The sequence below is a fragment of the Choloepus didactylus genome, chromosome 4 (genome assembly GCF_015220235.1).
Source record: "Choloepus didactylus isolate mChoDid1 chromosome 4, mChoDid1.pri, whole genome shotgun sequence".
Lineage (NCBI taxonomy): Eukaryota > Metazoa > Chordata > Mammalia > Pilosa > Megalonychidae > Choloepus > Choloepus didactylus.
Genome location: NC_051310.1, coordinates 137,613,486 through 137,635,088, shown reverse-complemented (window position 1 = coordinate 137,635,088; position 21,603 = coordinate 137,613,486). Strand labels below are relative to the sequence as shown.

Genomic DNA, 21,603 nt, shown 5'->3' with positions numbered 1-21,603 from the left:
GAAGAATGTCCTGGGAGAGAGCCATTTTGAAACCAGAACTCTGGAGCAGATGCCAGCCACATGCCTTCCTAGCTAACAGAGGTTTTCCAGACTCCACTGGCCCTCCTCCAGTGAAGGTACCCAACTGCTGATGCATTACCTTGGACACGTTATGGTCTTAAGACTGTAACTGTGTAACCAGATAAACCCCCTTTTATAAAAGCCAGTCCATTTCTGGTGTTTTGCATTCCAGCAGCATTAGCAAACTATAACACCATTAGAGAAATGCAAATCACACCCAATAAAATGGTTCCTATTAAAGAAAATCAGAAAATAACAAGTGTTGGAGAAGATAACAGAGAAACAGGAACACTCATTCACTGTTGGTGCAGCTGCCGTGGTCAAGATAGTTTGGCAGTTCCTCAGACAGTTAAATATACAATTACCATATAACCCAGCAATGCCACTTTTAGGTAAATATGCCAAAGAATTGAAAGCAAGGACTTAACAGATATTGGCACACTGATATTCATTCATAGCAGCATTCTTCACAATTGCCAAAAGATGGAAGCAACGCAAGCGTGCATCAACAGATGAATGGATAAACAAATTGTGGTACCTACATACAATGGAATATTATTCAACTATAAAAAGGAATAAAGTTCTGATACATACAACAACATGGATGAGCCCTGAAAGCATCATGTTGAGTGAAATAAGCCAGACACAAAAGGACAAATATTGTATTACCTCACTGATATGAAATAATTAGAATAAGCAAATTCATAGAGTCACAAATTAGGATACAGGTTACCAGGGGCTGAGATGGATTAGGAAATGGAGAATTAATGCTTAATCGGTAAGAATTTCTATTTTGGATGGTGGAAAAATTTTGGTAATTTATGGTGGTGATTAGTAGAACAAAATTGTAAATGTAACTAACACCACTGAATTATATATTTGAATGTGGTTAAAAGGGAAATTTTAGGTTGTATAAATGTTGCTAGAACAAAATTTTTTTAAAAAACAGGACCATACAACACAAAAAATGAACCCTAATGTAAACTACAGACTACAGTTAATAATACAATTTTTTTTTGTATGGTAAGGATTTGAAAATTTATTCAAAACAATATGATCTGAGGGGTTTGTGGTGGCTGCATCTCCCAATCAAGAGTGTACCTGGTAGAGTGTTCTAGAAGATTCTAGCGACACAATAAGCAAGGGCTCAAGTAAGAAAACTACTTTGTTTACATTTAAGCTAGAGAATTTAGCTTCTGAATTTATTTAAAGCCAAAGACTGAGTTTAGCTTTAACCTGGACAGAAAGTGAAAGGCATTTTACAAGTGGACAAGACCGCAAGAAACAAGGCAATAGATAATGTCAAAGCTGGAACAAGGTCAGAGGTCAGGACACATCTGGCTATCAGCTTTGTCCTTGACTGCTAAAGAAAAGCCAACCTTTTTTGTTCCTCTGGATTGTCAGGATACCAAGTTCAGAAGTTATGCAAATAGATTTCCAAAACGATCCCTATATATATCAGGAGCTGGGGGTTGAAGAGCCATAGGGACTTGTGGTAATGAACTGAAAAGACCCTTTAGAGAAAGGGTTCTCAAATGCATTGTCAGCAGATTTGGTAACTGGCAGGGGCTCCCTGTCTGGGTGCTGGCTTTGGTGGTTCGCTGATCCTGCTCAACAACTGATTAGCATCAAAGTCATCATGGTCTGCATTATCTTGAGGAATGCCAACTTTGCAGTGAAAATAACTGGAGAAAGCACTGGAAGTCCCAAAGGAAGTATGTTCTCTCTTCCTTGCAGGTAAAACAGGTGGCTGCTGCAGTTGTTAAGTCCTTAAACATTTCTTTCACTTCCTTAACTTCTTTATCCCCTAGTGGGTCTAAGGTGATGAAGTCATCATTAGAGATGTCCTGTGCAGCAGCAGTTCTGGGAGGTGGCTGAGGACGAGCAAAGAAGAAAGGGGAGCATAGAAGAGTACTGGGCAGACACAGGAGCTAGAAAAATACTGCTCTGGAAAGGATTCCCCAAGGATGTTGCTGATTGTCAAGCACTAGCGGCCACAGATGCTAAAGGGCTCCAGATAGCAGGGGCTGGAGGGGAAGTTGAGGCTGCAAAGGATGAAGGTTGGTTCCAACCTGGAACGGCTGGACTTTTGCCAAAAATGAGCAACTGACCAAATTGTAAAGGTTGTCCACCCACAACGGCTCCTGAGACCACTGAAGGGGACTGATTAAAGACTAAAGATGGTGGGGTGTTTCACAGTCTTGCCTGAGGGGGTGTAACCCAAACCTGTAAGGGGCCCTACTGGGACAGAAACACTTGTTTTGAAGAGATCCAGAGGGATGGTCTGTTGGGTTGCAAGTTGTCCTGTAAGTGAGGTCTGGCCTGAAGATTCTGAGACGGAACGAGCAAAAGAGGTCTGATGGAAGTAAGTCACTGGCTAAAGACAGTGAACTACATAGGTCAGGAGGTACAGACATGCCCCCAAACAAATCCATCTGGTCAGTATCCAATTTCAATTTGTTAGCTTGGTCATCAAGAGTCAGGAGGCTCTCACTCCCATTCTCTACTGCTTGGTTAGCTTCTTCAGTCTTTTTTTTTCTTTACATTGTGGATAACTTGAAAAAAATCTTTAAGATCAACAACAAATGGCTGAGCCAGTTACCATTTAGATGGCAAAAAACCGGTGCTGCCCTTCTCCTCCACAGACATAACTGAATGCCCAGTTATCTGTCACATCACAGGCAATGAAAGAAATTTTATTCACTGGACGTTCAATGTTCTATTTTTTCTCATCAATTAATTTTATCCCAGAAACCAAAACGTTGACCCAGAGCTTTTGTTGTGTTGTCCTTGAAACCAAGAACTGCCACCATTTCCTTTAGTTTCATCATAGAATCTTGGTTCATTTTATCCCCTGCTGCATATGGCATATTAATATGCCAATTAGCTTGGCCTTGTATTTCACACCATCACCTTTGTTCTAGTTCGCTAATGCTGCCGGAATGCAAAACATCAGAGATGGATTAGCTTTTATAAAGGGGGTTTATTTGGTTACACAGTCACAGTCTTAAGGCCATCAAGTGTCCAGATAACACATCAGCAATAGAGTACCTTCACTGGAGGATGGCCAATGGTGTCGGGAAAACCTCGGTTAGCTGGGAAGGCACGTGGCTGGCATCTGCTCCAAAGTTCTGGTTTCAAAATGGCTTTCTCCCAGGATGTTCCTCTCTAGGCTGCAGTTCCTCAAAAATGTCACTCTTAGTTGCACTTGGGTTATTTGTCCTCTCTCAGCTTCTCCAGAGCAAGAGTCTGCTTTCAACAGCCATCTTCAAACTGTCTCTCATCTGCAGCGCCTGTGCTTTCTTCAAAGTGTCCCTCTTGGCTGTAGCTCCTCTTCAAAATGTCACTCACAGCTGCACTGCACTGAGTTCCTTCAGTTTGTCAGCCCATTTATATGGCTCCACTGATCAAGGCCCACCCTGAATGGGTGGGGCCATACCTCCATGGAAATATCTCATCAGTTATCACCTACACTTGGGTGGGGCGCATTTCCATGCAAACAACCAAATCCAAATGTTCCAATTTAATCTCTACTAGTATGTCTGCCCCACAAGATTGCATCAAAGAATATGGCCTTTTCTGGGGGGACATAATACATTCAAACCAGCACAACCTTTAAAGCTTTAAACTTTAAATCTTTAAACCTGGCCAAGAGATACTCATCTGTCTTTTCAGAGCCTATCTTCTTTTCCTTCTTCAATGGGGTTTTTGGTGCAGCCTGTTGGTCAGGCTGACTGTTGGTTGTGCTTGTCTCTACTTCATTTGACATGGCAAGAAATCAGGCAGCCAACCCTGGCTTTGTGGACACTTAGTAATACCAGGTGATTTCCGGTGGAGAAGTATTAAATGAATGTAAGTTACATGATAGCTAGCGCCTCTGCTATACCAGCATGACTTCCCCATCCCCAGAACCTCCTGGCTGCAACAATAATACAATTTTAACAATATTCTTTCATCAATTGTAATCAAGTTACCACACTAATGCCAAGTGTTAATGGGGGAAATATATGAGAGCTCTGTATTTTCCACACGATTTTTTTTAAACCTACAACTTCTCTAATAAAAAAAACCTTTTTTGAAAAAAATTCATTGTCTTCAAACACTATAAAAGCTTATTTTATCTTCATGTCTTTAAGATGATTCTTAATATCTTACTGCTATTAAATTTTGGTAAGGTTACAACAGCTTATCTTCTAAAACCTGATACACAAATGCTACATAGTCTTTTAAAATAATTTTTCTTTTCCACAAACGTTTAATTATTACTATGTAAATACTGTTCATTAATGAACCACATAGAATCATACATTTTTCTTTTAAAAACTTGTCTTTATTATAGTTAATAAATAAATACCTCTATTGGTAAAAAGAAAAAAAGAAAAGATTCCTTATAATGAAACCAATGTTAAAATGAACAAAGATTTTTTAAAACCTAGATTCGTATATGTAAAAAAAATCCAATAAATTTCATCTCCTTCTATGATCTACCATTCTGACCCTATGCCTCAAGTCTTTTCCTCAGTTTTCCCTCTCTTCATTCCTCCCTAAGGTTTGGGGAAGTTTCAGCAGCATATTCTGTTTCCTCTTAATGTGCATAGCGCAGATTAATTACAAGTTGTGTCCGGCATGCAATTCTGTTAAGACCAAAGAGATCAAACACAAACTCCACTATCAATCAGTAAGACTACAAATCATTAAAGGGTCTTCAACTGAGTAAGGACCCTCATATACTTATCTTTCAGATTAATATGCAAGAACCCATAGATATGAAACTAATTTCTTTAATACATAGCTAAGAACAGATCAAAGGATTTAGACAAGTCAGAAACTCACGAATGAGGGTCAAACATCATCCACAGGCGTGTTTTATTTGATTCATCAAGCAGGAAATTTTATTTTTAAAAATCCAGATTTCTCTTTTAAAATTTAAAGAATTGGCAACAGGAAGCTTGCATTCTTGTGGCAATAATCAGGCCAGTTCAAAAAAGCCACTGTCCTTTTAAATGGGCACATGTTCAGTCCACCATAGTCCTCAATACTCCAGGCTGTCTTGTACCTAGCCTGCTTTACTTACTTACTTATTTACAAATCTTCAGCTATATTTCACCAACTGCTACATTTTCATGCTGGATGACTCATGCTGAAACAAATGAAACAATTTCACCCTCTCAACCACTAGATGGCAAAGGTTAACCACCCAAGCCTCAGGATGGGGTCATACACATCCACAAACCATTACAACATTCATGACAAAGCAAAAATAACAGCTCAACACAATAGTTCATCTGGCAGGTAGAACAGAAAATGCCCTGAGACTGTGGCTGAGCACGGGATCTCAGAATGAGCAAGACCCACAGCTACCTCTTGATAAACCTTCTGTTTCCTCACTAATACCAACAACGATCTCCGTCTCATTGATAGAAAAAGAAAAAAAGGGAACACTTACATGAACAAAAGAGGAAAAAAAACAACAACAACAACAACAACAAACCCTTAGTTCTCGGTATGGCAAAAGTTTGACTGCTCTTAAAATATTAATAAGAAAATCTATGATCGATTCAACACATTGCTAAATCTTTATGCTGGTGTTTCATTTTAAGTTTTTTCCTCTGTTCATAAATCATCTTCCCCTTATTACCAGTGGCTTTGTATTAAACTCCTCTAAATAGCAACCAGCTCTGGTTACCTGGCAACAGCCTCAGCAACAGCAGTGGATCCATTTTTTCTTTCACCAGTTACAGGCTCTGAATAACAACAAAAGCAGGGAGAGAAAGGGAAAAAAAAAAAACAGAATTCAGTTAGTATTATACCTAAAAACCTTCATCCTGCTCTACAAGTATCTTCCCCTAACTCTAACAAAACAAAATAGAAATAGGTAAGAATAATAATGAACACAAAAAGATTTCTTATAACTAAATGGTACAAGTTTTTCTCATTTCCATCAATCAATTTTCTTGCAAACCTCTTAAAGAAGACTAATCAGTTTAGCCAGAAACACAATATAATGAATTACTAAGCAGTAACATTTAAAAATGAAAATTAAACTTCTCCAGAATCACAATTCATTTCACAGGAAGTAAAATTATATAGGAAAATGTTTAGGTTGATGCACACATTTTAAATAGTATGCAATTTTAAGAGCACCTGCAAATAGAAAGTACCCAAGTTCTTCTCAATAGTGCTTTGGGAAAAACATATATGAAAACTAAAACATTTCCAAGAAATAAACTGCAGCAAACAATTAAGGGTGATATGAAAAGAATCCCATATTCTCACAGCAGCATCACTAATGTCAAGACATTAAAATTTGTCCAATTACAATTTATTCCAGCCTTAGAGAAAATAACCCTTAAAATTTTTTAAACATTTCTAAAATATTCACTACCCAACATAATCTGAACAGTCCATCAAAGAGACAGCTGTAGTTCAATGGTTTAGAGCCCTGGCTCCAAGAGGAATCTGGTTCATTCCCTGAGTAGTCCAACCTAGGGGTAAACTACCTAAAATCATTCCACATCTCAGCTTCCTCATTAATAATTTAGTTTAAATCAGGATCAATCACACAGATTTGTAAAACTGTGACTACAGTGCCTGATATTGTGCTCCTAGGAGTAGTAATATTGTGATCGCCCTTAACATTAAGCTCCATTTAAGGTCTTCCCAATTGTGTTTCAGATCTAAAAGCTGACAAATTTAATGCTACCACATGGTATCTCTTTTGATAAACCCTTATTTTATTCCAGAGATGATGATGGTAAGGAAGGAAACATGTAATACTACAAGTGAGGTTCTAAGATTCAAATCAATAAGCACTGAGACGAGCATTGTACATTAGAATCAGACTGCCTGTCTTTGAATGGAGACTATTCCATTTACTAGCTGTGTGCCTCTGGATAAGGTATCCAAACTTCCTATGCCTCAGTTTCCTGTAAAATAAGGATAATAGGAGTGTCTACTTCATATGTTTGTCAGGACATTTAATGAGGTTAAGTGCCTTACAGAGTAATAGCTCAAAAAATATTAGCTAAAATTACTTTTTTTAAAAACTAAGAACTGATATGTGAAAGACACTGTGCAAGATGCCATGACAAAGCTGACAAGGTCTGAATCTGTTGTTCACAAGTCTAAAACAAGTGACAAAGGAAGATATGTCTAAATGTCTTTGTACCTCTAATAACCACTCTACGTATGGAAATAAAAACTCCATAGACCAGTTTTGTGATTTTTATTGTAGCCATGAGTTTCTTAGGAATGTCAAATTTAAAGTTATCATGGATAATAGAAAACTTCAAAACTTCAACACTAATTTTGAAAATGGCAAGTTTAGTTCTCAAATCTATATCACATAGACTATCATCATCAAATCTGGAGGATGCAAACAGTCTAGTATAAGTTGGGAAGGAGTTGAAGTTAGTGAGGCACTAAGGGTCAGATCTGGCAGGGTCTTCTATTTTGACACACCCAGTCTCTACAATTTGATTAAAACTGGCCCAAGTACATAAGATAATCAGATCCTATTCATACCAACAAGGTCAAAGACATCTTCCATAAATAGATCTCCAAAACTTAAAAGTACATCTTGTGAATAAAACATAGGCTTTTGAAATGGGCATCAAATAAGAAATAGGACACGAATATCAAGTATCATGCCCTAATCTTACAAATAAAAATCATCCTCTTTAATTTTCTAGGTCCACCATGACTCTAACAACAAAGACTGAGTCTTTCCACTCTGATGTCTTGTTACTCCTCTAAATTCTCAGCTTCCAAAAGTAACACTCAAGTCTTTATGCAGTTTAACATAACGGCTAGAACTGCCATATTTCAAATATCAAGTAGGAAGTATCCCAAAAATGGGTTACATAAGTCCTTTCTTATTTCCTCCCACAAACCAATGACTAATGAAGAAACATTTTTTAAATAGGTAAAACTCAAATGTGTATAACCACCTAATAAACTTTATATACCTCTCCTGGGTAGTCAATACGGAGAAGGGAGGAAACACTTATGAACTGGCTAAAGACACTATTGTCAAGGCTGAGGATCAAAATATTCCATCCACACTGCCAATGACACTAGAAAATTAATCATTTAAGAGACATATATATATATATGTTTATCTATATTCATATATACGTATAAATATACACACTAAATGTCAAAATATACAGATACTGTTAACTAAGGGAGGTATAGCCATAAGATGAAACATTACACAGCTGCCAAAAATAACATTAAGAATTTTTAATGGTATGGAGGAAAACTTAGGGTAAACCCAGCGTAAAACATAGAGTTAAAAAATGAATACGTAATATGATTCCAGGATTTTTTTTTTCAAAACTCAAATGCATAAAAATAGAAAGTATTATAGTAAAATACAACAAAATTTTAACAGGGTTGTGAAATTACTGGTGATTATCTTTTATTCCTTTTTTCCCTCAAAATAGCATTACATGTGTATTTATGCAATTATTTTATTTTTTAACTTATGTATTTATTTTAAATAGGTAATACATACATGATTCAAAAATTCAAAAATATAAAATGTACAAAACTTTCTATCCCACCCAGTCTCACAGCCAGATGTGAGATGCACAGCCATCTTTATGTTACCAGTTTCTTCTCTGACTTCCCAGAGATATTCTTTACACTGTATTACTTTTTTTTTACTCCAAAAAAATAAAAATAAGAATAAAAATAAAGGTAAAAAAGAACACCTAAAACATCCCATCCCCCCGCCATCCCACCCTATTTTTCATTTAATTTTTGTCCCCATTTTTCTACTAATCTGTCCATACCCTGGATAAAGGGAGTGTTAGCCAAAAAGTTTTCACAATCACACAGTCACACCATGTAAGCTAGTTAAATAATTGTCTTCAAGAATCAAGACTACTGGGTTGTAGTTTTGATAGTTTCAGATATTTCCTTCTAGTTTATTCCAATACACTAAAAACTAAAAAGGGATATCTATAGAGCGCATAAGAATGACCTCCAGAATGACCTCTCGACACCATTTGAAACCTCTCAGCCAATGAAACTTTATTTTGTTTCATTTCACTTTCCCCTGTTGGTCTAGAAGACTTTCTCAATTCCACAATGCCGGGTCCAGGCTCATCCCCGAGAGTCATGTCATGTGTTGCCAGGGAGATTAACACTACTGGGACTCATGTCCCATGTAGTGGGGAGGGCAGTGCCTGCCAAGAGGGCTTAGAGAGAGACAGGTCACATCTGATCGACAGAAGAGGAGACACTTCGGCACAATTATAAGTAGGCTTAGCCTCTCCTTTGCAGTAACAAGCTTCATAAGGGCAAGCCCCAAGATCAAGGGCTCGTCCTTCTAAATTGGTAGTCCTCAATGCTTGTGTGACCATCAGTAATTCCCCAGGTGAAGTTTAATATTTCCGCATTTTTCCCCAGTTCCTCAGGGGGGACCCTGCAAATACATTTTTATTCTCTGCCCAAATTACTGTGGGATGTATCAGGATTTCACACTTAACTGTACAACCTGTATTACTTAAAAAATAAAAAATAAATAAATAAAATAAAATAAAATACACAGGCATACCTCAGAGATATAGCAGGTTTGGTTTCAGACAACCACAATAAAGTGAACATTGCAATAAAGTGAGTGAAACGTATATTCTGGTTTCCCAGTGCATATAAAAGTGATGTTTACACTATACTGGAGTCTATTAAGTGTGCAACAGCATTATATCTAAATTAACAATGTACATACATTTAACTTTAAAATACTTTACTGCTTAGAAATGCTAGCCATCGTCTGAGCCTTCAGTGAGTCAATCTTTTTGCTAGTAGAAGGTCTTGTCTCAGTGTTGATGGCTGCTGGATGAAAGCGGTGGTATCTGTTGGGTGGCTGCAGTGATTTCTTAAAATAAGACAATAGTGAAGCTTGCCACATTAACTGACTCTTCCTTTCACAGATTTCTCTGTAGCATGAGATGCTATTTGATAGCACTTTACCCACAGAACTTCTTTTAAAATTGGAGTCAATGCTTTCAAACCCTGCCAATGCTTCATCAACTAAATCTGTGATATTCTAAATCCTTTGTTGTCATTTCAACAATCATCACAGCATCTTCACAGGAGGAGATTCCATCTCAAGTGGCCACTTTCTTTGTTCATCCATAAGAAACAACTCCTAATTCATTCACATTTTTATCATGAGACTGCAGCAGTTCATTCACATTTTCAGGCTCCATTCCTAATTCTAGTTCTCTTGCTATGTCTACCAAATCTGCAGTTACCCACCTCCTCCACTAAAGTCTTGAATCCCTCAGTTATCCATGAGTGTTGGAATCAACTTCTCCAAAACTTCTGTTAACCTTGATATTTTGACCTCTTCCCATGAATCACCAACATTCTTAATGGCATCTAGAATAGTGAATCCTTTCCAGAAGGTTTTCAATTGACTTTGACCAGATCCATCAGAAGAATCAGTATCTATGGCATCTCCCTCCATCAGCTACTTCCAGTCCATCTGTTCCTTTCTTGTCCTACTTCCTTCCTTAACATGCCTAGAACCATGGGTCATACCAGACCTAATCCCTTACCAACACCCATGAATCCCTTGCATTCCTATCCTTCCACCACACTCACCAGGCTAGTGTTAGTCCCAGATCAGTGTTAACAGCCTGATTCCTGATTCCACTCATTTCAAAGCTGCTGAAAATCATGCATCATGTAGATAGGTGTTGCTCCAAATTCAAGAACCTCACTTTCAACTAATCCTCAGCATCAAACATCCATCCCTTTATTTGGCCTGGATCAGCTCCTCTTCCATTGCATCATGTAAATCCTCTATTCTATAAAACACCCTACCTCAACTTCTACTCCCCTTCCATTCAGTAGAACCCTTGTCTTCTACTTCAGTGTTAGAACTGAGGATATTAAATGTATCTCCCTCACCTTTCCTACCTTCTAAACTATAAATTTAGCTACCCTACACAAGTAAACCCTCAATCTTTGGTCTCAGAGAATAAGAAATCCCTCTTATTCTAATCTACCCATACTATGTGTGATCTTTGAAAGCCTTATCTCCTCCAGGGCCTCGATCCATCAATTGTCTCTCCTATTCACTCATCTTCAATGTCTCTCTCTTTTGGATCCTTCCTGTCAGTCTATAAAATTGCTCAGGCCTCTCCCAGCCTAAAACAATGACAAAACCCCCTCAACTCTACATTTATTTCCCTCTAACTTACCGTATTTTTCTCTTCCTTTCTCCCCTAAACTTCTCAAAACTAGAATACATTTGCTGCCTCTTATTCTCTTCCCCATCACTAGCTCCCACCCCAAACACTCCACCAAATGAATCCTAATTACCAAATTCAATGTCGATTTTCAGACATCTTACTAGACCACAACTCCTGCATCTGACATTATTTTCTTAGAAATTTCCTCCCCAAAGACTTCCACAATTTCAAAATCTCCTAGTTTTCCTCCTCTCTGAATGTTCCTTGGCAATCTCTTTTATGAGACTTCTTTCTCTTCCAACCCCTTTAAACAGTATTTACAAACTACCCAGTGTAACAAATGTAAGTTTCAGAGTCAGAGCCTGATTCAAATTCAAATTCCACCTCTTATCAATCATTGTGATCTCAGGCATATAACTTAAAAGTCTCTCAGTCTCAGTTTTTTCATCAATAAAATGGAAATAAGGATACCTACAATTTGGAGCACTACTATGAAAATGAAATGTGGTAACACTTTCTATATAAGAGTCATTCTTTTTCCTCCCCCATATTTCCATATTCAACTGGTCTCAAGGTTCTGTCTTTTCTACTATTCATCTCTCAAAATCATCTCCTCATCTCCATCCTCACTACCAATGACCTCAATTCCTGGTTAAATCTTAGGTAACTACTTGCAAGGCAGAATAGGAAATGGACCTTGCAGGAAAAGGAATTATCATACACAAAGTCACAAAGTTTTGAAACACTCAGCTGATCCTTTCAACAAAGCAAATCTAATCATATTGCTTCTCTGTCTGAAATTCTTCAGCTCCTCAGCATGATGTAAAAGGCCCTTCAGAATCCGCTTCCTACTTCGTAGCCACTCTCTGGTAATTTCTCTGTATTCTATCCTTACCATATTAACTTTGAATTAATGTGGCAATGAGTCAACATAAATCTACAATGTAAATCTATAATTCTAAATTTTCTGCTGTCTTTGGAGTTGCTGCTGAATGTGGGAACTAATTATTTTATATAGACACAGATTAATACAGAGATACAGGCAGCAACATACAGACCATAAAACGGACCACCTTTAGTAACATGAAAGGGACCAGCCAAAAGCAAAAAATTAAATCTATGAGAATAAGCATTTAAAAACAATTTATAATTATGAAAGTATCAATCATTATAACTAGAAGAAATATAATACTTCTGAAGCTACAAATTATGCAAAATTAACATAAAATAAAGCTTACTTTCCAAGTTAAACTGTAAAGACTCTTCACTTGTCTCAGTTTCAGGACTGACCAGTTTCATTCTTAGACACAATTTATCATCTGCTTCTGGGGCAGCCCCAGAGTCCTCTTTTGCATTCCTAAGTATAGGATCGTTGGTCTCCACCATGCTTTCAGACATGACATCACTGGCTGCTACAGTACTTTCTGGATAGTTGCTGATATCTGAAAGAAAAGAGGCAGGAGGAAAAAAAAAAAAAAAAAAGAACCCTAAAATACAAACATGAAGAACAGCAATTCAAGGTCATCATTTTGCCTGTTTGACTCCATGGCTCTGCAGGATTAAAGGGGGATCCTAGGTTAGATCCTGTCACAAGTATCAACAACTACATACTAATATTGACACCTGGTCTTAAGAGGAGCAACAGGATTCAGTTCCACTTCTGCATCTGGACAAAGGATGCTGCATGAGCCCTCAGCCAACCCACATCTGCCAGCATCAGGCATAGGTAGCAGGAGACTCCAGACGGCATGACTGTTACCTCCCAGCACTGACTAGAGAAAACAAATAGGTTAATGTAGAAGAGTTCTAGCTGCTTCAGGGAAGAAGGATCTAAGTTTTCTTGCCCTGTCAAGCAGCAGACTAACTGATTAGCCAGGGTACTAAATAAATAGTATGTCTAACCCTACCTGCTGTCCCTTCCTTATAAAACAGCTCTACATCACTGCTCAGCATTCAGGTTTTATCTCCTTGCAAGCCATACAGAATGATCATCAGAAATATTCTCTCTCTTCCTTCCCTCCACCCTTTCTTTACTTCTTGTCATCATGTCTTAACATCTCCTGGGAGTAAACTCCTAGAGTCAGACATCACAGCCTTATTCTTTCTGAGATTAAAATCAATCTTGTTAGGCCCAGCTTCTCAGATCTAAAAATGTAACTTGCAAAAAGAATGATATCTCAGTATTTCTGGCTTAAGTGTCTTTACTTTTTAGTCACTCACCAATAGGAGTACTGTGTCTCTTGGGCTCCAATTTAAGGTGCCCAATCAGAGGTGGGGTTGCATCAGTCAAGGGTGGGATAATATCACCAACTTTAGGCAAAGTGAAATGAAATGGTGTTTCTGAAAATAAACAAAAACAAAAAAATAAAAGAAATTAAAAATGGAAAGCAAAAAGTAAGCCAATACTGAAGTTTATAAAAGAAGCAAAACTGAAGACAACTACAAAGAATATTACGCACTCTCGTCCTTTGCTCCCAACTTCTACCTTATTCCCAACCCCACTCAACATACTTCCCAACTAATGCCCCACTACTACTCTCTCTGCTCTTTATAGCCTTCAACAACAGAAATGACAACAAGTAGACAACCAGAGAGTAGGCAAAAAGAGCAAGCCCAAAGTTTGGTGGAACATGGGGCCATGGAAAACATCTAAGATCTAAGATAGTATGTTTTGGGGTACTCGATACAAATTGGATAATGTCAAATCTAGACAACGTAATTTTGTATAAGAATTAGCAAATTGCCATAGCTGCATTTTCTGATTTCCTAATTGTTTATCACTTAATAAAACAATTGTGTTTGGAAAAAAGTAAGAATTGTCCCAGACCGCTCCTCTTAAACTTAATATATGAAAATTTGTACTTACTTTCCTAGAATGGCTTAAAATAACTTTAACCGGGCATATCCAGTCACTATTCCTTGTGAAAATAGTTTGCTTCTTTCATTTTTTTCCATTCCACTTCCATCCTTGATTATTTTTAATAAACACCTTAATACTTTTTTCTTCAAAATCACCAAACAACAACACATACCAAAAACCCACATCTTTTACATAAAAATGTAAGAAAAAAATGAATTAGTAACCTGAAGGGATTAAAAAAAAATGAAATGTACTTTAGAAATAAAGAACGAAAAATGCATATGCTCTGCTAAGGGAACTGTAAAAAGTATGAGTGGAGGAATTCAATATCACACCTCACTGGCAGACTTCCACTATAGTTACAGAAAGAAGACAAATGAGTTAGGTAGATAAGAATTCATTTTTTTGGCAGCTCCTTAGAAAACAAGAGCTTTAGGTTAGTAAAGAAGAATTTAAAAGAGACGTAGAAAACAAAACAAAAAAACAAAAAACAAAAAAAGATAACCACATAGCCCGTATATTCCAAAGATATATTTTACAGAATTTTCATTCCTGGAATAATCAAGAATGAAAGACCACCTGCATTTCTCTCTCGACAGGAAGCATCCCTCATATCATGATTGATCACACAGACTTTTTTTAAGTTTTTTAATTCAGTTTTATTGAGATCCATGGCGTACAATCAACTGTTCACAGTGCCATCATACAGTTGTGCATTCATCACCCCAATCGATCTTCCTTACACCAGAAAGAACAAAAACAAGAAATAAAAGTAAGAAAGAACACCCAAATCATCCCCCCCACCATCCCACCCTATTTTTCATTTAGTTTTTGTCCTCATTTTCCTACTCATCCATCCATACACTGGATACAGGAAGTGGATCACAGACTTTTGAAAAATCTATGTGAAATCTTTAAGCAGATCCTTCTTCTATGTGACATCCCATAATATGCAAATGTAAAATGAATGCAGTAATTACTGAAAATTATTTCCCTGTAGCAAGATTTCCTTTGCACAGTATTAGATATGTTGTTTTAACACCATTTATCTAACTGCACCACTATTGAATAACTGAATCTTTTCTAGGCGCTAGGGGCATGTAAAATAGGCAGCACTGCCACTATCCTTATTTGGTCTTTAATGCCCCATGCCTGGATTATTACAATAGTTTATCAATCAGTTTCTCTGCCTGAAGTCTCCGCTTTGCCTCAACCCCAACTCTTTCTACACACCACAACCAAACAAGCCAACATTGTTTTGATCATGTGAGCCCCTGGTTAAAAGTCTGTAAGGATTCCAACAGAAGATAAATTCCTAACTCAATTCAATTAACTATCACCACCCTACATTTGTAGTTTTGTATTGAATGATTCATGTTCAAAAAGCTTCTATCACTGTCCTCCAAATGCTTTCCCATTTCTTCCATTGATGCCACACTAACCTAGTCAAAATTCCTGCTAAATCCTACAAAATACATTTACTGGCATATTTAATCCTTTTAGACTTAATGGTATTTGCAAATATCCAGTTCTTTCTCTAACATTTAGCACTCCTATATTATTTAAATTGTCAACTCCTTTCTTGTTTTCCCAGATTACCATTAGCTATCCTATTGTATGCCAGTGTAACAATCCATGAAGGACAGAATGAAGAAACAAAAGGAAACTTAATGCCAATTGTCAAACCATCTGAGTGGGAATCTTTCCTTATTACTCAAGATTTTAGAGAATTCATTAGTCCAAAGCAATATTTAAAACTCTAAATATCAGTTCAAACTTTTTGTTATAGTTTAAAGCCCATTATTTCTTTTTGTTCTCAAAAGAAGAACTGGTAATTCCTTACAATTGATTAAAAGTCATTAATTAAAAATATAAGAACGTTATATTGAGTGATACCATGCATGAACAGTCTACACTAAGAGTCTGCCTCTGACATTAAGGGCCAATTAGGATGATGCTTCATGACATAAGCCTCTACAGGTTAGAGCTAGAGTCCGACACATCTCGATTCCCTGATCATTATTAACCTACTATATATAGACCACCATGTGTGGGATTAATTGAAGGCTTATTGAACTTGGTACCGTTTTTTACATCATCAATGCACTACAAATTTATTCTGTTGATTAAGGTAGGGCCGACAACTACCATCTTTCTAAATTAATTTTTTTATAAGTTTCAAGAGGTGCTCTTCATAGAAAGATGTCTTGAAGACGTCTCCAAACTATTAACAGTGACAAGTTATCTATAAATGGAAGCATGTGGAGTGATTCTCTCACTCTCCTCCACTCTCTGTCCCTCTGTCCTCTTTCCTGTATTGTTTGAATGTTTTACACAATTTAGCATGTATCTTTAAAAAAAAAAAAAAGGATAAAACTATTAACCAAAAAAAGAGTGTCCTTGTGACTTTAGCATACACAAAATCTAATGAACAAACCTGGAGCTCAACCAATTCACACCTTTCATTCTGCCTTTACAGACTGAAGAACCATTAACTTTTTAGGTTACTCTCATTTAAATTAGTCTCTCAAGGTTTAGCAACAAAAACAACTATTTTAAATACAGAAGAACTGCTGTCTATTCTGCCTGCAATGCTTTTCTGAGTGATTTACTTTACTTTAGACTAGTTCTTTAATAGTTTAAAATTATTACTCTCCCTTGAAGACCTCCAGCTAAAACTATTTTAATTTCTTTAACTTCTCATAAATACTATTTTTTCCAACCATTAGCTTTGTTGCTTTTAGCTGTCAAGAACTAAAATCTTAAAGTAAGCAGAAAACCACTAATATTTTCAATAACTGCATTAAATATTAAACTTAAGTTTTACTATGGCAGGAACTATGACAAAGAGTTGGTTCTTTCATTAATAATGTAAACAATTCATAGAAAATACTGTTAAACAACATAGAACTAATATCCCCATATCTTAGAGGTCTCATTTGGATGATAATTACAAAGTACTCTTAATATATTAAAACAATCTACAAGACCTGATACTTTTTCTTAGCCTAGTTCAATAACAGTATTTAAATGTAATAAAATTACAAAAATATTCAATACAAACTCTCAAGCCATTTCAGATAATTCTCATCAGAATCAAAGAAGCTATAGTATACAGTTCAACAGGAAGAAAATGAATAGAGTAAGAAATTGGAGACATAGGTTCTGGTCACCTCAATCATTAATCAGCCACCTGACTTTAGGAAGAAGAGACTGAGATTGAACCCAATAATCCCTCACCTCCTTTCCAGCTCTAACATTCTTTGTTTTGAGGAGGAAAATATTTCTGAATATAAAAACCAACGAATAGACATCATCCCTTTCAAGAGTCAGACTAAAGTTCATCAGATAGTTCTAAGAAAATAACATTTGGACTCTTAATGCCAAGGGAGAAAGCAACTAGAAAGGGGCTGGAGGACACCAGGGACCAAGGTTCCAGGGTGTGACCAGCCATAGAGAGTCCCCACAGTACGTGGAGGGGAAACACCTGACAGAAAATGGAAGAGAGACGGTGGCTGAAGGGACTCTGTGTGTTCCCCATTCAAAATACCCCCCACACACACACACACACAGGCCTGGCAGCAGCAAAACTGCCACTGGGCAAGGGAGTGAGCAGTGGCTCTCTGTTGCTGTCCACCAACCTTAAGAGTTAGCTGGGGGGTGATCCTCCTCAGCCAGACAGCAGGGAGCTCCCGTGAGGGAATCCAGTGGGCAGTGACTGCTCTCCCTCCATGGCGAGATCAGGAGCCCCTCCCACAGCCCAGAGACTTGCAGGTGCAAGGCAGGCAGAGAAACAGCAAGCAGGGCCCATATTCCAACTGGTGGGTGCCTGATGGGGCTCTCTGCCCACGTGGCAGCCCCAGGAACGCGATACCCAAGTGCACATGGTGAACAGGTGCACTGACTGGCTCCCCACCCGGTTTGGACTCCGCCCACCCCACAGGAAAAGTTCGGGGAACACCTACTTGAGAGCACCACCAGCTGGTAGATAGGGAAACGCTACTCCAGCAGGCTGTGCCTCAGGGGCACCACCTCCTAGTAGGACTGGGAAGCTGCAATCCAGCAAACCAAATTACATATAAATGCTCAATTCTGCACTTCCAAAAATAACCTTATCAAGACAAGCAAATGCCCGGAAGCCAGCAGAAAATTACAAAGCACTCAAAGGATATAGAAAACACGGACAAGCCAAATGAACATATTTGTTAAAAAACCACAAGAGACACAAAATTTGGAGCAATTAATCAAAGACGTGCACAGAAACATCAATATTATAGCTCAGCATATAAAGGACATGAAGAAGACACTAGAAGAGCATAAAAAAGAATTTGCAAGAGTTAAATAAAAAAAAACAGCAGGATCTTACGGAAATAAAAAATACTGTTCATCAAATTAAAAAGATACTTCAGACAAATAACACCAGATTTGAAGAAGTAAAGGAACAACTTAGCAACCTCGAACACAGGGTGATGGAAAGTGAAAATAAAAAACAATGAACAGTAAAAAAAATCAAAAAATTTGAAATGGATCTCAGGGAAATGAAGGACAACATGAAATGTACAAATATTAAGAATCACTGGTGTTTCAGAAGGGAAAGAGACAAGTAACGGGGTAGGAAGAGTATTTCAAGAAATTATTAGGGGAAATTATTAGCTCAATTAAGTAAGGAGCAAAAAACTTGAACAAATATCTCTCCAAAGAAGATATTCAAATGGCCAGAAAGCACATTAAAAGATGCTCAACATCATTAGCCATCAGGGAAATGCAAATCAAAACCACAACGATATACCATTTCACACCTATCAGAATGGCTGCTACTGAAAAGCAGAAAATTTCAAGTGTTGGAGAAATTACAGAAAATTGGGAACACTCATTCACTGCTGGTGGCAATGCAAAATGGTACAGCTGCCGTGGAAGACAGTTTGGTAGTTCCTCAGAAAGCTAAGTATAGAACTACCATATGACCCGGCAATCCCACTACTAGGTATATTCCCCAAAGACCTGAAAGCAGGGACTCAAACAGATATTTGCACACCCATGTTCACAGCAGTATTATTCACAACTGCCAAAAGACTGAAGCAACTCAAGTGTCCATCAACAGATAAATAGATAAGTCATATGCAGGATACACATATAATGGAATATTATTCAGCCACAGAAAGGAATGAAGTCCTGATATATGCAACAACATGGATGAACCTTGAAGACATCATGTTGAGTGAAATAAGCCAAACACAAAAGGACAAATATTGTATGACTTTACTGTTTTGAAACAATCAGAATAAGCAAACTCAGAGTCAGAATCTGTAACGTACATTAACAGGGATTAGGGTGGGGACAGGCAATGGGAAGTTAAGGCTTAAAATAGAAAGGCTTCCTACATGGAATGATGGAAACATTTAGATAATGGATGGTGGTGATGGTAGCAAAACATTATGAATGTAATTAACAGCACTGAAGTATATATCTGGATGATTAAAAGGAGAAATGTTAGATGGTATATATGGTAACATAATAAAAAAAAAATTAAAAATCCATGGAACTGCACTACACAATCAGGGAATCCTAAGTTAAACCATGAACTTTAATTAATAGCACAATTATAAAACTGTGCTATCATCAATTGCAACAAATACTCCACACCAATGTAAGGTGTTGGTGGTAGGGTGGTACATGGGAATCCTGTGATTGTTTCGTAAACCCACAACTTCTCTAAAATAAAAAAAGAAAATACAACACAAAATTTTTAATTTCCAAATTATTACTGACTGTTCATAAACATAAATCCAAGTTAATATTTAGCCCTGACATAAGCATACAGTTCTCTCCTACCTCCCAGTCTAAACTATAATTTGGTTGGAGACACAGAACAATTTACAATCACACTTACCACTAGAGCTTTCACAGAAGCTTTGTGAGGCATGGGCAGAGGTCTTCTCCCACTGCTGATCCTCTACCCCTGAGCCCAACTGCTTTGTAACAACCACTTTTGAGTCTTCTATTAATGAGTTATCTGTTTTCTCTTGAGGTCGAAGTTGCTGCAGGTCCTGCTCAGGTCTTGAATGTGGAGAGTTTTCTCCTATAGGTTCCTTTTCTGCAGTTACTGATTTCAGATCTCCTTCATATTCCATACTCTTTTCTTCCTGGAAATTTGGTCTAGTCTCAGCACAAGGTTCAATTTCTGGAGCAACATCCTCCCAAGACTGGGAATCTGAGCATTTCTCCACTCCCTCCAAAGGTTCAGAAGAAACATCAACTCTGGGGGATGGATCCTTCACATCTACAATGACAACACTCGAGTCCTCTGAAGTGTCTTCTTCCCAAGCTTCCTGATCCTTGTGTTCCAATTCCTGGTCAAGTACTGGCAGCTTTTGAGGGGAATCAATACTAATGACACTGGTTTCAACATCCATAGCTTCCTGGCATCCTTGATTTGGGATTTCCTTTTGAAGACACAATCCCTGAGACTGAGTTTCTGTCAAAGAAAGGTGCAATGGAACACTCTCCTTATTTTCTTCTAAAGGTTCCTCTCCTTGACTTTCACAAGGAGTCTCAGGGATTTCTTCCACCTCAGATCCTGAAGACCCCTCCTCTGGATGGTGTTCTTTAATTTCCATTGCTTCCTCCTGATCTAAAACACTAGAAAGTGCCTCAGATCGAGTAGCTGGAGAAGGAACTGCCTGACTCCCAGAATCACAAGTGAGATCAATACAAACATCTTCTGCTACAGTCTCTTCTCTGCCTTTACAGCCAGTGGCTAAAATACTAATGTCATCTCTGGTCTCTATTTCATCCCCCTTTGTTTTCTCATCATTTTGATCCAGATCTACTTGGTCATCCTGTGTCTGATTCATCAGGATACTGTCATTATCAGTGGGAACAAGTTTAGAATTGAGGACTGGAGACACAGGTTCAGTATCCTCAATCTGTGTGTTTTCTCCATCTTCATCAATCTTATGAGAACTCAAGCTCTCCATCTTTGGGGACTGACTACACTCACTTGTAGAAAGCATCAACTTGCAAGAATCCCCTGTCAAAGACAATCCAAGATCCTCAGTAGAATTCTTTGGTTCAATCTCTGAGGTTTTAGAACATTCAACAGTCAAAGATGAACTATGCAAATCACCTTTATTCCCAGCATTTGAATGCTCTTCCAAACTCGGAGATGGAATGAAGATGTCCTAAGGAAGAACAAAAAGAGACAAATCATTGTTTGTCCATAATCATATTTCTTCTACGTCTAATCCTTGCATTTATCTGAAATTTCTAAATCAATTCTTTAAGTTAAGAATGAAAGAACTCTAGAACCACTCTAGAACCATAATCTCAGGAATATGGTATTTCATAATCACCAGTCTTTTCATGAATACAAGTTACTATTTAAAGCCTTTATTGCAAAATCACTAACATAAAATGAGCAAATCCACACAAAAACTAAAATATTAACTTGCCCTTCTAAGAGCAGGAACATTT

General features: G+C 37.6%; 1 protein-coding gene and 1 pseudogene across 8 annotated transcripts in view; both read right to left on the bottom strand.

Moving 5' to 3' along the window:
• TP53BP1 (tumor protein p53 binding protein 1) overlaps positions 1-21,603 on the bottom strand; it is a 141,327-nt gene that overhangs the window by 86,756 nt on the left and 32,968 nt on the right. For 6 of the 8 annotated variants that reach the window (XM_037834143.1, XM_037834146.1, XM_037834144.1 and 3 more), the window contains exons 12-15: positions 20,021-21,311; positions 13,491-13,610; positions 12,509-12,712; positions 5,747-5,804 (exon numbers count right to left, since the gene is read on the bottom strand). In XM_037834143.1, coding sequence (XP_037690071.1) covers positions 5,747-5,804; positions 12,509-12,712; positions 13,491-13,610; positions 20,021-21,311 — 1,673 coding nt within the window. Of the gene's footprint in view, positions 1-5,746; positions 5,805-12,508; positions 12,713-12,893; positions 13,016-13,490; positions 13,611-20,020; positions 21,312-21,603 lie in introns of those variants that run through there. The other 2 variants (XM_037834145.1, XM_037834150.1) reach the window with 2 other exon arrangements.
• Positions 1,058-4,265, bottom strand: LOC119532098 (annotated as a pseudogene).